Below are 17,139 nucleotides of genomic sequence, written 5' to 3' on the forward strand. Positions count from 1 at the left end.
TCTGAAACATCTGTTTTCCTTTCCTGTCTTTAGACTTTCTTCAGATTCGAAGCGAAGGGGGTGGGCATGAGGACTTCAGAGGTCTGACAATAGGTGACATGGAGCCATTTTGCCTGACGGTAAACCCCCTAAGTGACAGCTTGTCCATTCTTAGCCTGAGCAGTGAAAACTTGCACTTAGCTGGTGAGTATCAGACCAGGGACCAGCAGGAGGAGCAACAGAGTTCAAAATCAAGTGGTTCTCATTCATCTACACTGGAAAACGGTAGCTTTGAAGACCCTGAGGGGGTCAGCTACATCGGAAATGGCTCAGATCGACCGCTTGGTTCATCTGATGAAACGCCTGACGACTCCATAGAGGAAGCTGTGTCTTGTGTAGTGAAGGACCTGATTGATAGGGTTCTGAATTTAGTTGATGAGGAATCAAATGAAACCTCATCTCCACCTGAAAATTGGCCCCAAACTGATACTGAAAGCACTTCTTCAGACACCTCCACCGGGATCCGCCTGGACTCCTGTCCTCCTCAATGCTCCAACCACCAGAATCTGCCACAGTTATTGGCTGAAGGCACACTAGAGTTCCTCTCTGTTACTCCAGCGGAGGGGCTACACAAAGAGGGCATCGCCCGCCACAGTTCATCGCCCTCCATCGTCATGTTGCCAGACAGCACTGATGCAGCCACTCCAGACCGCAGCCTGCAGGTGGAGGACCCTCAGGCCCGCAAACGTAGCCACAGCAGCACTCAGCTTAGCCTTAAAGGGAAGATCATGGAGAAGCTGGTAGACAAGTCTCCAGGGGCAAAGCCCAAGATCAAGAAGACTAAGAGGAAAGAGGAAGAGAAGCAGAAAAAAACGAACCAAGCTGAGAAACTGCATCCACTCAGTATTTTCTTTGGAGACAGTCTAGACCTCGAGAACTGGTACAGCTGTGGTGAAGGGGAGGTGTCGGAGATCGAGAGTGACATGGGCTCACCGAGCGGGGGCTCTTGCGGGACCGGTGCTGGGGCGAACGTCACAGGGCGCAGATCGTCCTCCACTCTGCCTCGTTTTAACATCCATCCTCTCTACCAGCACGTCCTGCTCTACCTACAGCTCTACGACTCCTCTAGGACCCTGCATGCCCTGTCGGCGATCGCAGCCATGGTGAGAGCCGCTCCCTCAGGCTTTGTAAGCGCCATCTCCACCACCAGCATCAATAACACCTACACTCCACAGCTCTCCTTGCTGCAAAACCTACTTGCTCGCCACAGAGTCTCTGTTATGGGCAAAGACTTCTACTGCCCCATTCCCCAGGACTCTCACTCCCATTCTTTCCGCAGTGCCATGTACCTGGAGATCATCATCTCCCTCTGTCTCTACTTCCTGAGAAGCTATTACTCTGCCCATGTGACATTGGGTCCTCAGGACTTGGCAGGAAACCGGGCCATGCAGCTGACCAGCGTGGAGGTCTTGACACTGCTATTCAGCGAACTAGCCAAAGTCACAGCTGGCTCGGCAAAGGGTTTTGCTAGCTTCATCAGTGACGTCCTTTCCAAGTGCAAAGTTCAGAAAGTCATCCTCCATTGCCTGCTTTCCTCCATATTCAGCGCCCAGAAATGGCATGACCAACGGACGGCAGGGGTCAACGTGGCCACGGTGGAGGAAGGTCTCTCGGAGGACAGCGTCATCAACATGTCGGAGGACCAGATAGACAGCTGCAGCGCCGTTCAGTCCCAGCTGCTCCGGCTGCTGCAGAGTCTAGTTGTACTTGAGCATAGGGTCTTAATGCCAGCAGACGAAGGTGGAGAAGGAGGACCTGCCGCAGGAGGAGCAGGTGGAGGGCCAGGAAGCGGTGGAGTGGCAGGATTTGAGATCCTAGGAGGGGAGGTGGAGCATGTTAACCCTCAGCAGCCTATGACGTCACTGCAGTACCTCCATGGTCAGCCTATTACAGCTCAGGGCATGTTCCTGTGTGCAGTCATCAGGGCCCTGCACCAGCACCATGCCTGTAAGATGCACCCCCAATGGATAGGGCTGATCACAACCACCCTGCCTTACATGGGGAGGGTCCTGAGGAGGGTGGTGGCCTCAGTGACTCTGCAGCTATGCAGAAACCTGGATAATCTCCTCCAGCAGTACCGCTATGAAACCAGCATAACTGACACCAGGTAAGAACATGCAGGAGACATATTGAAATAAAATGACATAGCATGACTTGGCCAGCAGATGGCAGTCTTTACTACAGAATGAACATCATTCTGCCTAATGTTTCAACCACACTACACCTGCAGGTCAGATTGGGTTTTAGTCAAACTGTGTATTGTCTGACTATCCTATAGACCCCAGTGGATGGCTCTCTGCATCCCTCCAGACCTGATTCTGACTGTGCTGGAGGGAATCACTTCCATTATCCATTACTGTCTGCTGGACCCCACTTCACAGTACCACCAGGTGAGGGCGCTGCACATCAAGCCCTGAGGATTCTGCTGCAGAAAATGAATGAAGTTCTTGTTTTTTATGATTTTGCTGGCACTAAGATTTGTCAGGACATATTACAAGGCCTTGAAAAAGTATTTACGCCCTTTCAACATTTCCACATTATAGCTATATAAATAAATCTTTGTTTATTTTGCGGAATTAATTTAGACAAAGTAGTCGACAATTTTGAAGTGGAACGGCAAAAAACGCTTTGTTTCAAAATGTTTTTTATGTTTAATTTTAAGTGTGGCATTTATTTGTATTCAACTTCCTACTTTGTGTTTGTCTATCACATAAAGTCTCAATAAGGGAAATTGCAATTTGAGGTTCTCACCTGAAAAATGTGGCAAAGTTAAGAGTATAAAAACTTTGACAGTTAATATTTTTAGTTTTCTTTCACAAAATTTGCTACCAACTCAATAACAAGGACCTGGTTGTTATCTCCAGTTACAAGTGAGTGTTGACCAGAAGCACCTGGCCGAGGCGCGTTCAGGTATCCTGTCCATCCTCCACACCATCATGTCTTCCGTCACGCTGCTGTGGAGCGTGCTCCACCAAGCCGACAGCTCTGACAAGCCAGCTGCCGCTTCAGCTGCCGCCACCTCAAACATCAACCTAGGCTCCACCAAGGTCTGTCAGCAAATGTAGATCCATGAATTTCTGACTGATAAAATAAACAATTTTGCAGCTGAATAAGAAAAACATTAACATCTGTAATTTTTTATTGCAGTTTTATTCCGTTTATTTTTTTATTTTTTATTAAGGAGTTGTTTACAATGACATTTTGGACAATGTATTATTATTTTTTTATTTATTATTTCTTTATTTAACCAGGTAAACCCCATTGAGATCTAGATCTCATTTTCCAGAGGGACCTGGGCAAAAAATTTGCAATAATGAAACTTTTTCCAAGTTTATGTTTTTAATTGCTGTTTTTGCTTTTTCTAAAGAAAGAGATTTCGAAAAAATAAACTGAAATGATTCTATCTGTGGCATCTTTAATTGTGGATCTCATCTAGGTTTCTTGCATGTCATTGACAGAATCTCCGTCAGCAGATCTTGGAACTGCTGGGTCCAATCTCCATGAACCACGGCGCTCATTTCATGGCTGCAATTGCTTATGTTTGGAACGAGAGAAAACAAGTCAAGGCGCCAATCAGAAATAAGGTAACCATAAGGTAACCGGGGAGAAAAACGGTAGAACAATGTTGAGCAGATTGAGGAAACATTTATATGAAGTAACATATGAAGCAGCCTAGAAAGCCAAGTTCTCCAGTAGGTTTTATTTTGATGGTGCGCTTTAAATCCTTTCAGGGTGTTATTGCATATTCATAATGTTTATCTTCTAGGTCATCCCTGTAGCGAGTGAGGAGCAGCTGCTGCTGGTTGAGCTCGTTCGGTCGGTCAGCGCCATGCGCACTGAGACTGTTATGCAGACAGTGAAGGAGGTCCTGAAGCAGCCACCTGCTATCGCAAAAGACAAGGTTGGTTTACAATACTTGCTGTTGAAGCCGGCAAAAAATTTCCTCTGCTTTTATATAAAAATCTCACAAATTTAAATGATGATCAAATTAATTGTCATTGAAAAGTTGAGGTATGTCAGGAAGTTGTATCAAAAGTGAAACGCTGACTCATTCTTTGTTTCTGTTGTTTTTGTTTCTGCTAAATTTGAGGATTATGGTTTATGGATTTACACCAATAGACACCTTAGATTTAAAAAGACTGACAAGAAAAGTCTTTTTAACTGGCTACGTTAAGGCCCACAGTACTTGATGATAATTGGGAGGCTTATAAATAATAAAAACAATTTAGAAGATGAACAGCTAACTCTTGTTCATTTTCTGTATAAATGTACTAATTAATTGTCTGTTTTTTAGTGACCTAATTTCATTTTTCACCCATTTTTAGAAGCACATCTCTTTGGAAGTCTGCATGCTACAGTTCTTCTATGCCTATGTACAGAGGTTAGTACATCACATCAGAGCTGTTGGTATTGACAGATATCTGGTTAATGATTTCTAATTTTTGTCCTCCTTGTGTCCCAGGATTCCTGTTTCCAGTTTGCTTGATAGCTGGCCGTCTCTGCTGGCGCTGCTGAAGGACTCGGTCCAGTTGGGTCTGCCTGCTCCTGGGCAGTTTCTCATACTGGGGTTGGTTTCTCTACCGAATCTCTTTCTTTATAGTGTCAGAATACCCCCTCAAGTCTAAGTTTTTAAGAAAAAATAATAATAATCTGACTGCAGGAATCCAGAGATTGTTCAGCCATTTGGTTTTTTTTGTTTGTTTGTTTTCTTTTCACCAGAGTTCTGAATGAGTTTATCTTGAAGAATCCCAACCTGGAGAGTAAGAAAGACCAGCGAGAGCTGCAGGTAATTGTAGTTTTCCCCTCTTATAAGTGAAAGTAGAAGCAGAAGCTGTGCTAAATTGTTGTAAACTAAAGGCCTTAAACATTAGGTTGCTACAAATTTACTTAAATTGTCCTGAAGAAGAGAGAATATTTTTACTAATAAACATCTGAAAAGTGTGGCAAACATTTGTATTCGCCCCTATACAGACCCAATCTATAAACTAGAATATTATGGAAAAGCTCATTTATTTAGGAACTTTTTCACAAAGTGAAACACATTATGTACATTAATTATGTACAGATGGGTGTTTGAAAGCCTTTATTTCTGTTAGTTATGATTATTTTCCACTTTTAGCTAATGAAATCATATTTAAAATTAGAAACCAATAAGAAAACGATTTTTAAGAATGGAAACATGGGCTTAATTAAAAACATATTTAATACCTGCTTAAAGGTTGTTATTTTCAAAAGGTACTTTTAATCTGACAAACAACACTCTTCTGGACATTTATTCTAATTTACTGAATCTGACTGTAAGTTGGTATTTTGTCGAACCGCCTTTCATTACAATTACAAACGAATACCATAATAGCCAACAGCTACAGAGCAACTATGAATATAATTTTTCAAATCTTGCCACAGATTAGATGCAGAACTTTGATTATTCTGCACCATAAAATTTCAGTTTAATATATTAAAGTCTGTGTTGGTATGGTGTGACAAAGTTGACCAGTTAATAATTTCACAATGCTCTCTAAAACAAATGTGTAACTAGAGGCTGCAGGGAGAGTTCTGGTTCTCTGTGTTTATCCTAGTTTGGGGATTTGTTGAAATTTCTTTTAGGTTGGAAAGACTTAGTCATAAAAAAGTAAAGAAACAAGCATATTGCAGTCCCATGAATTACTGAACAGATTAATCTGTTACAGTACCAGAAAACATCGAAACAAAACTTTAATCCCGTATCGCCCTCTGCAAGTTCTAATGCAAAGTACAGCAATGTACGATTGTTGTAATTATCAGACCAGGGATCATGGTGAGAAGGTTTTCTAAAGAAAATCTGTTGTGTGTTCAGGATGTGACTCACAAGGTGGTGGAGGCCATCGGCACCATCGCTGGCTCCTCTTTGGAACAAACCACGTGGCTAAGGAGGAACCTGGAGGTGAAGGCATCGCCTCAGATTGTTGTGGACGGAACCAACCTGGAGGCAGACGTAGAAGGTGCTCCGTTACCAAGTCACGTATCTCCATTGAGCTAAGCTGTCCCTGCATTACTTTTAGTCTTTGCTGTAATTCAATTGAATCTGAAAACTGGACGACGAATGTAGCCGCGAACTAAACTTTCAGAGTGCTTTGGATTGCTTCAGCACGGCTGTTTGTCATCAGCATTGTGAGCCGCTGCTAACGTTTGCCATATGTGTTTTGTAGACTTAATGCTCACAGTGATGGAGGCCTCCAGCTTCACTCCATCTGTGTACAGTGTTCACGCCCTCACGCTGCTGGCCGAGGTAAACACAAGCGTCCGTGACCCGACTGATCCACAGCGAGTCAGTGGTTTTCGGATCCTGTTATTATCCACACTAGCAGTATGCTAACACACAACATATGAGGGCCTTAAGTTAGATTTTCACTCCGCTCCTCCAGACGTCAGCAGTGAACCAATAAATCAATGCTTCGGGTCGGTTCTGGCTCCGGAGGATGTGGACAGTTTGACTCATTGACGACCTTTCTTTTGCATCCTGGCTGTTTTTAGCTCAGTGTGGGTTTAATTATGAACATGTTGCCTGTGCTTCACTGATATAGGAGCTGTACATTTATGAGTTTAAGCAAGGCTCTACATCAAAAACACGCTGCTCTGCCGTTTGAGATTCTTCCTCTGTGCCTCGTATATCACCTGTCAGCCACTTTAGCTCTGTAACATCATTCACTTCTGGTTTGATATATTGACCTCTCTGTTAGGTGCTGGCTCATCTATTGGACATGGTGTTCTACAGTGACGAGAAGGAGAAAGTCATCCCTCTGCTGGTTAACATTATGCACTACGTAGTTCCCTACCTCCGCAACCACAGGTGTGGATCAGGTTTCCTGTCTTTATTTCTTTCAGACTTTAAAAAATGGAGACATGAGCTTAATTAAAAGCAAGGGGAAATCCATTGGTGGATTACTCCCTTGAATTAATGCTGTACACAAAACTAAAACTGGACAGAAATTTTGTTAAAATTCAAGATTAGTAAAGACATTCATTTAACGATAATATGATAACATGAAAGTGTCAAATGTGAAAACTCAGATGGATCAATCAAAAAAGTGATTAATTTCTTTTTTTGTAAAACTTTAACCTCCTAATAATATCAATTATTACTTGACTTTAATATTCGTATATTGCAGTGTTTTCATTGCTTCTTTATAAGGAGCTGCTGCGATGTGAACGTAACTGAGAAAGATTTTACTCATTTAAAGCAGACAGAACAAATATAGAGTTGACATATTCGTAATATATAGCAAATGTAATATATAGCGTTATATATTATAGTTTAGTATGATTAGTTCAGTTTACAGCAGTTTTTCCTCCACAATGTAGCTCCTTTACCTGACCTGAGATTTCCCTTAATGACCTTAATGTCTGCCCATAGCAGACAGGCTGAAGTTACTCCAAGTCAGTTTGGTCCCCAGTTAAATTAAGTTATGAAGATGATATGAAAATTGTATCCTGTGGCAGATGGATAAAGTAACCAAAATTGGAAACTTGCAAAATAGCGAGAGCAAAATGACCTGCAACTGTAAAAATGTACCTTGGTGTCATTTCACCCTCTGCAGAAAATAATTTTCCTTTTTATGTAAAGCTTCTTACAGCTTCTGTTCTTTCTCTGACATCATTTTTAAACCGAACGGATTGCAAAAAATATTACTTTTTTTGTGAGCATCTCCCTTTTATGCTTGTTCCTTCTGTAACAACTTTCACACTGAAGATTGTTTTTGTACACACAACCTGTTAGCACTTCTCTTTCTTGAGAGGAAATGCCTGTACCTGAAAAGCTGTGTTGTTTTTTTTGTTTTTTTAATGTTTCGTCCGGCAGTGCTCACAATGCCCCCAGCTACCGAGCCTGCATCCAGCTGCTGAGCAGCCTGAGCGGCTACCAGTACACCCGCCGTGCCTGGAAAAAAGAGGCCTTCGACCTCTTCATGGACCACACCTTCTTCCAGATGGATGCTTCGTGTGTCAGCCAGTGAGCACAGAACCTATTAAATGACATTCCTAAAACACAACTTTAATTAGAAGGAGGAAGAAGATGTTTATGTAGAGTAAAAACTTTGCGTAGATTCACAGCACACCTCGCTATAAGTTTAAGACTTTTTCTAAAATTACAGCCTTAAATGTCTTCACTTCATTTAAAAAATGCAAACTGGCCTTAAATACATGAAATTTTGTGGCGGTAGGAATACTTCATGTTGTATATTTTAATAGATGTAGTTTATTTTTCTTTTTATTGTTGGAGTTTGAGTAGTGCGCAGACATCTTCATTGTGTTCTGTTACTCGAAGACTACCGCGAATTAGGAGCTTTTGTTTCTTTTTCTGTTGCCAACTCATATGTCGGGTACATTTTGCGCAAAAATACAAAAAAGAACATAAAACTTTCAAGCTGGACACTACATAACGGTTAGGCTGTAAAAAATAATTTACAGTGTGAGGTCCACATGGCCATTGAAAAGAGCCACAAACAGACCCCAGAAATGTCTTTGTTTTTGCTATGCTTGATTGCGAAGCAGCAGGATCCCCCAACAAATCCACACATCCATCCATTTTCTAACACCCTTGTCCCTCGTGGGGTCGGGAGGCGTGCTGGTGCCGATCTCCAGTGAACGTTTCGGGTGAGAGGCAGGGTACACCCTGGACACGTTGCCAGTCCATCGCAGGGATCCCCCAATCATCCCCTGTATTTATGGGGGGTTTTCCATCACAGATTTCATTCAAGGTGGAATTAAGAAAAGGTCTTAAATAGTCTCAATTTTGACTTGCTGAAACATGCAGACATCCTGCACAGAAAGAAACAAGACCTGTCATCTATGTTTGCCATGTAGTACATAAAAATACGTGCATTTTCTGGTTCTAAAATGTTTTTGAGGAGCATTAGAGATTTATTTCCAAAGTTTAAATATAAAAAGGGGTGATCTCGAGTGTTTCCACACAGTCAGGAGCATGAAGTGTCCTTTAGGTCTTCAACCGCTAAACAGAACCACTAAACTACTCTACCGTATTATACCCCCACCATCAAACTTAAGACTTGATCTTGTCATTGCATTGCTGGGAGGGGGTTTCAGCTAAATTTGTTGACCATTATTTCAATAATCACTTATTAATTGTTTCATCCCTAATTTTGGTGAAGGATATTCAAAAACCTTTGTTTGTGAATGCACCTGGATGTTGTTCACAGGGTTTTACTTTAACATAATTTCCCTGATTTTCTAGCTGGAGAGCCATCATTGACCACCTGATGACTCATGACAAGACCACATTTAGAGACCTGATGAGTAAGTGTCACATTTACTATTTATAAATTTGTTTCTGTCATATCTGGTCACAGAGAGTTGGCTGTGAATCAAGTCGAATAATTGAACATGCAAGAAAGAAAAACTTTTTAGTTTTTTCACTTTTATTCACACTTAAGTCCGAGATCCTCTGATCCGAAAACTAACACACTGTTGATCTAGAAGTTGGAAATTGTAGTAAAAACGTTTGCCTGTGCTTTCAGCCCGGGTGGCGGTGGCTCAGAGCAGCTCCCTGAGTTTGTTCACCAACAGAGACGCTGAGCTGGAGCAGAGGGCCATGCTGCTCAAACGCCTGGCCTTCACCATCTACAGCAGCGAGGTGGACCAGTACCAGAAGTACCTGCCGGACATCCAAGGTGAACACAAGCAAACCTCTTACTAGAACTGAGCGCGAGGCCGTGTTTCTGTTGACCATATTGTTGCGCAAAATGGAATTACGAAAATAAATTTGCTTAGAGGCAATTTTGAAAAAGCTCCCGTTCTTTTGATGAAAAGATTTTGAGCTAAGATGAGGTGGTTTTTCAGCCAAATTAGTTTGTTTCACAAAACTGCAATGAAAATACTTCTTTCATGTCAGTCACATGAGCAGCAGTCAGATGTTACTACTGGCGAAAACAACAAAGACAACAGGAAGTAGTAGGAGGAACAGGGTTTGTTTTTGGGGTGTTTTTCGGACAGTGTGTAACTGGCTCTCACAGCTTCACAAAGTTCAGCAAAAGTTTTGATTCTGTAAAGTCGGTGACTACAATTTCCCAAAAACGCTGCTTAAATACGTAGCTGATCCCCAGTATAAGGAGCTTGGAAGGGTTTAAATTTGTCAAATGTGTTGATTTTTATCGACTTATCATGTGAACAAGCTTATTCACATGTGATTTTAATTGCATTTCTTATTTAACGGAAACCCAGCAATTGCAAAATTGTCTTTTTGACTTTCACACTATCGTACACTACTGATGGATCAAATTCTCCTCTGGGATTAGATTCTTTCTCATACCAAGTTGATCAAGCGGACACGTGTTGTCTGTGTGTGTTTTAGAGCGTCTGGTGGAGAGCCTGCGTCTGCCTCAGGTACCCATCCTCCACGCTCAGGTGTTCCTGTTCTTCAGAGTGCTGCTGCTGCGCATGTCGCCTCAACACCTCACGTCACTCTGGCCCACCATGATCACTGAGCTGGTGAGCTCACGAACCGTTCTCTGCTGTTCCACTTCACCCTTTGCTTGTTTTACACAAATCAAACTTTGGCATGCGTGTGTCTTTACAGGTCCAAGTGTTTCTGCTGATGGAGCAGGAGTTAACCGCTGACGAGGACATATCAAGGTATACTTGCACAGTGGAGAGCAGAACTTCTTAAACAACGAAACGTTTAAAAAGTAGCGCTTAGCAGATGCTTAGTAGCTACAAACCAACTCGCTTCGTTCCTAGGACGTCAGGACCGTCGGTTGTCGGGTTGGAGACCACCTACTCTGGAGGGAACGGCTTCTCCACGTCCTACAACAGCCAGCGCTGGCTCAACCTCTACCTCTCTGCTTGCAAGTTCCTGGATCTTGCCTTGGCGTTGCCTCCTGAGAGTCTCCCTCAGTTCCAGATGTCAGTGCAGATAAAACCCGCGGTGCTGTAGACTTCGCATGTGATAGGAATTGAGACAATACACCTTAATCAACTAGATTATCAATTAAATGTTATGATCAATTCAAAAATGAAACATTCATCACACAGAGAGGAAATTAAAGTATTTGTTTTATAGTTTTAATGATTGTCAATTTTAAGGGTGTTTTCATGCCTGATAGTCTGGTAGATTCGATTGGACTGGGGACCAAAGTTGCAACATTTTTAAAATTCTCAGCTGCTGCGGTTCGCTTTCACACTGCTCTGTGTCAAACGAACCAAACCCTTTGAACCGCCTGTTCCCCCTATCGCTAGAGGTGGCGCTGCACCTAGAACCACTGAAGGAAGCGACCTCTGAAAAAAGGTTTTGTTTACAAACTGTTACCAAAAATATAGTGTTATTGGATTTTAGCGATTAAATGGGACACCACTGCATTTTTGTTTACACGTCTTAAAAAAGCGAGTTGCGCTCAGTGTCTTCTACAGATGTTTTCGTATTGTTGTCTTGGTGCAGCGCCCCCACAGGCGAGGGGGTGAACAAGTTTCTCAAAGGTTTAGGTCGGTTTTACACAGTGCAGTGTGAAAGTGAACCACACCGGCTGAAAATGCAATAAATGTTGCATTTTTGGTCTCCAATCAAACTGAGTCTACGGGACTATAAAGGTGAAAACACCCTGAAGTTTAGTCATCAAATATGTCAAAAAAAGGAACATTTGAAGTAGATTTTTAACTAAATATATTTTGATAAAAATTATTGAAATAAATTAAGATTTTGATGATATTCGTGTCTATTGAGATGCGCCTGTATATGTTAAACAATGTGTCCAGGCATCATTGAATTCATGCATCTAAATTGAAGACCTTAAATTCATTTAAAACAAGGAGGTTGGCCTTTAAATACATTATTCACAAGTTTTGGCAAGACTATTTAATTTTATGCACTCTGTATGTTTTGTTTTTTTTCTCGCAGGGTTTTTGAGGCTACCAGGAACTCACTCCTAGCATACCCGTGCTAAGTAGCTAGATAGCTTTTTTTTGTGCCTATGAGGGAGAAATACAAATTGGATGGACAAAGTTTATATATTTTTGTGACAGTATGGGTCTGAAATTCCATTTAAATGGTCTTTAAGTCTGTAAAACCTGCAGAAACCGTGGCTAAAGTTAGAACTGTGGTCCTGTTGAATCCTCCTCTGAAGTTGTGCACCACTTCATTGCAGGTACCGCTGGGCCTTCATCCCAGAGGCTTCAGACGATTCAGGGTTGGAAGTGAGACGCCAGGGGACGCATCAGAGGGAGTTCAAGCCCTACGTGGTCCGTCTGGTGAAGCTGCTGAGAAAACGAGCCAAGGTGTCTCCTCCTCCTTGATTTAAAAAAAAAAAAAAACTTTAAATAACCGGAGGTGGGGGGAGGGGGTGGAGGATTGTATTTGAAACGTAATCAATTACAAATGTATTGATGGAGCCTGACTTAATGTCGTGTTTTGATTGTTGATTCTATGTTGCATTGTATTTCTGTGTTTGATATGATGTAAAGCACTTTGAAATGCCTTGCTGCTGAAATGTGCTATACAAATAAAATGTGATTGATTGATTAAAAATGTAAATTGTTATTCTGCGTACTATAGAAAAACCCAGAGGAGGACTGTTCCACTAAAACCCTGCCGTGGGAGCCGGGCCACCTGATGCTGACCCTCTACGTCATCCGCAGCATGGAGCAGCTGCTGCCCTTCTTCAACCTGCTCAGCCAGGTCTTCAACAGCAGGGCGAGCTGCCGATCGGGGCCCGTCTACACCCACAATCCCGTGGATTCCTCCTTCCCCGCCAGCAAGGAGGGCCACAAGCTGGAGAGCCAGAAGGTGTTCTGGAGCCGAGCCCGACAGAACATCGAGGAGATGGTGGAAAAAGACTTTCTAGAGGGTCTTATCAAGACATGAGAGACCCTCCCAGCGAGGGAGGAACTGGGCATTAACACATTACTGAACACTAGTGAACAAACTTTAACTTGTACATTCATGATTGATAACAATATGGGGATATGGGCAAGGGGGGAGTCTGTACAGTTTTTCTATTTATGATTCTTGAGCTACTGTATTTAATTTTAATTATGTGTATATATGGAGCAGCTTTTGACGAGTTTTAACATTTCATGAGTCGTTTAGAAGACGCCCAAAATGCTCTGTCATTCCATGTAAGGTGACTTAATAAAAAAAAAGTTTCTAATGACAGCCAGATAAACGACTCGCTCTCTTCCAACCTTTTTGAATCTCGTCCAGAAAAAAGTTTTGAAGGAATTCATATATGAGAATATGGATTTGCTAAGATAAAAAACAATGCTATAGAAGTGTGATGTTTGGGGTACAGCTGATCTTCAGCATGTGAATTTCAGCTGAACTGTCTACGTTTAATATGTTCTCAGTCAAGTTTATTTGTATAGAACAAGGCAGTTTAAAGTGGTTTACATCATAAAAACAAAAATACAAAGTCATAAAACACTGCTAACAATCGAAACATTACATTTTGTCAAGTGCTGCCATTGCACACTTTAAAACATCAAACTTGAATTTAAAATGAAAAGGGAGTTTTCTTATTGTAAGAGACAATTGTGCTCATATTTTGCGAGTCTGAAAGACAGCCACATGGTGCTTTGACATTAAAAAAGTGGGTTCATGACTTGTTTTTTCAGTCGATGTTTATACTGCAAAGGGCTGCCTAGTCTACCCTTAATGAGTGTGGTGGTCATTAAGGGTGTGTTACTCATTCCCCTTAAACTTTTACACATTTTTTCACATTACAACCACAAAATTTTGTATACATTCAACAGTTTACAAACTTCTATATAACAGGCCCAACACAGTAATATACAGTACATATGCGTCTAAAAAAAATTTAATATATTGTATAAAGGTGCAAAATTTCTTCCTTTTCATTTTATAGACATTCAGTAAAACACTTCAAGCTTTTATCTTTTTGCCGTTTTAATCACTATAGACCAATGAAAAATGAGTGTTTTGAGTAAGAATGTGAGGCTACTGAAAAGTATTTACATTTCTGTGCACTCAGTACGAGGTTGGGCCTCCTCTTGCATGAGTTACTGCATTAATGCGCCGTGGTATAGAGGCCATCAGCACTGCATAGGTGTAATGGAAGCTCAGATCGCTTTGCCAGATGCCTTCAGGTCCTCTGCCTTTTTGGGTATGGGTACTTTCATCTTCCTCTTAACAACCCATGGACTTCCTATGGGGTTAAAGGTCAGAGGAGTCTGCTGAACTTAACTAGCTTTTGGTAGCTCTAGATTCTATTTCTTTGCGTGTATAGGAAAACTGAGCTGACATTACATATATACAGTATATATACAGTATATATAATACCATTTTTAAACCTTTTCCTTCCACAACACAAGGTGTTTGTCATTTTCTTAAAAATCCAACCTTTCCTGAAGTTTGTGATTATAACATAATAAAATGCAGGAATCAGCTCTATGGCGTTACTCCCTATCTAACGGGAGAAATCAGCACCATGGACAGAGACTAAACCCGCCTCTGTTCTTCACCTCCTGCTCTGCTCGTCATTCATCTCTTTGTTTTACACAAATGGAGAACCGACAGGACCAGAGAACATGGTGAAGTCTTGCTGCATGCAGCTTCGAGCTCCATATGACCTTCACGGAAAGCATCACGCTCGGCCGTTTAGACGACCCTCCCCCTCCTCCCTTCTGTCCCCCTCTCGTGTTTTTACGCCTTCTCCAGGTCTCGCGATAACAGAGGAAGCAGCGCGGCTGGCAACGCAGCGTCACTCGACTCGGAGTAGGGTGGGGGAGCGGATGACTTATTAAATAAATTACTTAAAAAAAAAAAAAAAAAAAAAGAGCATGTGAATTCACCGAAAAATAATCGCGATCCAAACCAGCCGGACTGTGGCGCATAACTTCGGTATCACAGGCCGCAACGGAGCTGCGTTGGATGGTGAGGGGAATGATGATGGTGGTGATGATGCTTCCCTGTATGCCCCGCTGATACACAGGGACGGTAGGACCGCGGCTGCTGCTGCTGGTGAGGATTATCCAGGAGGAGGAAGAAAGACAGGGAGGAGGGGGAGGCAGCGTCCAGCATCATCCGGTAGGCTGCATTCACAGAAACACCGATCTGAAATAAAATAATAATAAACCGCCCCCCTCGTGGGTTTGGATTGGATTTTTTTTTTCTTTCTTTCTTTTCTTTTCTTTTTTTTTTTTTTGTTACCGAATGCTGGATACCGGCCTTCGGGGAAGGAGACGCGTGAATACCCAACAGGACGGACTTCCAGTTGTTATGCAATCAGAAAGTGTCCCTGCGGCTCCTCTCTAGCGCCGGATCTGTGCGGCCGTTTTCGAGGGCAGCTAGGATTATTGGGGCTGCCCGCTCTTTTTGGTGCGTGTGTGAGAGCGTAGGTGTGTGAGTGAGTGCGGGCGTGAGCGGGTGTGTGTGTGAGTGTGGGTTGGACCATATTGGACGCTGATCGTGGAGATTGGACTCAGCGGATATTGAGAAGATGTCGGGGCAGACGCTGACAGACCGCATCGCCGCGGCTCAGTACACCCTGACGGGCTCCGAGGTCTCCAGGGCCGTGTGTAAGGCCACCACACATGAGCAGACAGCCCCAAAGAAAAAACACCTGGAATGTAAGTACCTACCTACCTACCTACCTACCTACCTACCTACCTACCTACCTACCTACCTACCTACCTACCTTACCCCTCTGTCCATCATTAACCTATATATTTGCCATAGTATAGGGAATATTTCATTCAAAAGTACAGGGTCACTAATTCACACTGGCTTGTTCTGCTACACTGACTTCCATTCATTCAATGTAGCCTAGCCCCCAAGTTTCACTGTGTTCACTCAATTTCTAGTGCTAACCACCAACCTGTAATACAATACTAAATTAGTCTGGGATTTGGCCCCCATATCATCTATGGGCCTTAGATGGGACTGTTCCAAGTGAGGTTCTAATGAAACTACAAAAACCAGAAACACTTACACACACACATGCTACACACCAGTGCAGACAAATTGGCTATTTGCAGTGACATCATTTGTCACTTTAGTGTAGCACTGAGAACACATGCAAGTTAGCATTTGATTTGTGAACTGCATAACACTGACATATTAATATATGTTAACTTATACATACAACACCATGAAGTGCCTTGCAAAACTGGTGCGGCATCTTTATCTTTTTGAAATTTTGTCAAATAACATTTACAAACTTGAATGTATCTCATTGGAATTTTATGCAGCAGATCAATACAAAACAGTGTATAGCTGTGGAAGAAAAATGAAAATGGAAGTGGAAGGCAAATGACTCATGGATTTCAAATGTTTTGCATGTATAAACTCTGTATCACCCAATGCAGGAGTGTTTAAAGTTGGTCCTTAAGTGCCGCCATCCTGCATGTTTTAGGTAGTTCAACACAGCTGAATCAAGTGAAGGGTCATTAGAAGGCCTCTGCAGGACACTGACATGCTGAGTAGGTAGCTGCTACCAGTGTGTTGAACTAAAACATGCAGCATAGCGGTCCTTGAGGACTGGCATTGGACACCCCAGACTTAAGTAGAATTCACCCATGTGAAATTTACTCTCAGTGCAAATCCAGCTGTCAGGTAAGACTCTCAAATGATTGTTAGAGAACATTACACACAGCAATCAAGTCAGGCATAAAGCTGAAAAACATGGCTCAACACTAAACTTGCCCAGACATGCCCAGGGAAAGAAAATAGTTAATCAAAGAAAGCGAAATCAGGCCATTGGTAATCATAGAGGGAAGGATTTGGCATTTATGGATTAATGATGGGAAGAAATACTTTTTTGAAATAAAGCCAGAAGTCCTGTTCAAAGCAGACCACAAATCATGTAGAGGCTCTAGAAACAAAAGGTCAAAAAGATAAAAATTGAACCTTTTGATCCACCTGAAAAACATTTTAGCAGATAAGTAACACTGGACATCACCATCTTCATCATAAAACACGGTGGTGTCTGCATCATGTCATGGGACATGCTTTCTCCAGTAGTGACAGAGGAGCTGAAACTGATGGAAGTAAATAGAAGACATTCCTGGAAGAACGACTGTTAGAAGGTTTGAGAATAGGGTGGAGGTTTTTGTTCCAGCAGGATAATTACCCAAAGATACAGTTAAAACTGCAATGGA

The 17,139-nt window shown here is 42.2% G+C and overlaps 2 protein-coding genes across 16 annotated transcripts in view; both read left to right on the forward strand.

The window, feature by feature from the left end:
* The window catches only part of dopey1 (dopey family member 1), a 31,418-nt gene extending 18,241 nt beyond the window's left edge, over positions 1 to 13,177 (forward strand). For 5 of the 7 annotated variants that reach the window (XM_023330622.1, XM_023330621.1, XM_023330626.1 and 2 more), the window contains 19 exons: positions 34 to 2,146; positions 2,318 to 2,429; positions 2,904 to 3,086; positions 3,498 to 3,623; positions 3,806 to 3,940; positions 4,365 to 4,420; positions 4,502 to 4,606; positions 4,759 to 4,825; positions 5,876 to 6,035; positions 6,228 to 6,307; positions 6,759 to 6,868; positions 7,877 to 8,026; positions 9,269 to 9,330; positions 9,552 to 9,704; positions 10,385 to 10,521; positions 10,610 to 10,665; positions 10,771 to 10,935; positions 12,171 to 12,300; positions 12,578 to 13,177. In XM_023330622.1, the coding sequence (XP_023186390.1) occupies positions 34 to 2,146; positions 2,318 to 2,429; positions 2,904 to 3,086; positions 3,498 to 3,623; positions 3,806 to 3,940; positions 4,365 to 4,420; positions 4,502 to 4,606; positions 4,759 to 4,825; positions 5,876 to 6,035; positions 6,228 to 6,307; positions 6,759 to 6,868; positions 7,877 to 8,026; positions 9,269 to 9,330; positions 9,552 to 9,704; positions 10,385 to 10,521; positions 10,610 to 10,665; positions 10,771 to 10,935; positions 12,171 to 12,300; positions 12,578 to 12,886 (4,409 nt within the window). In that variant the 3' untranslated portion in view covers positions 12,887 to 13,177. The remainder of the gene's footprint in view (positions 1 to 33; positions 2,147 to 2,317; positions 2,430 to 2,903; positions 3,087 to 3,497; positions 3,624 to 3,805; positions 3,941 to 4,364; positions 4,421 to 4,501; positions 4,607 to 4,758; positions 4,826 to 5,875; positions 6,036 to 6,227; positions 6,308 to 6,758; positions 6,869 to 7,876; positions 8,027 to 9,268; positions 9,331 to 9,551; positions 9,705 to 10,384; positions 10,522 to 10,609; positions 10,666 to 10,770; positions 10,936 to 12,170; positions 12,301 to 12,577) is intronic. The other 2 variants (XM_023330623.1, XM_023330627.1) reach the window with 1 other exon arrangement.
* A 1,512-nt stretch (positions 13,178 to 14,689) lies between these two features.
* Positions 14,690 to 17,139, forward strand: part of snap91 (synaptosome associated protein 91) — a 44,263-nt gene continuing 41,813 nt past the window's right edge. For 4 of the 9 annotated variants that reach the window (XM_023330628.1, XM_023330631.1, XM_023330636.1 and 1 more), the window contains exon 1: positions 14,692 to 15,609. In XM_023330628.1, coding sequence (XP_023186396.1) covers positions 15,480 to 15,609 — 130 coding nt within the window. In that variant the 5' untranslated portion in view covers positions 14,692 to 15,479. Of the gene's footprint in view, positions 15,610 to 17,139 lie in introns of all 9 variants that reach the window. The other 5 variants (XM_023330632.1, XM_023330634.1, XM_023330629.1 and 2 more) reach the window with 3 other exon arrangements.

The sequence above is a fragment of the Xiphophorus maculatus genome, chromosome 3 (genome assembly GCF_002775205.1).
Source record: "Xiphophorus maculatus strain JP 163 A chromosome 3, X_maculatus-5.0-male, whole genome shotgun sequence".
NCBI lineage: Eukaryota > Metazoa > Chordata > Actinopteri > Cyprinodontiformes > Poeciliidae > Xiphophorus > Xiphophorus maculatus.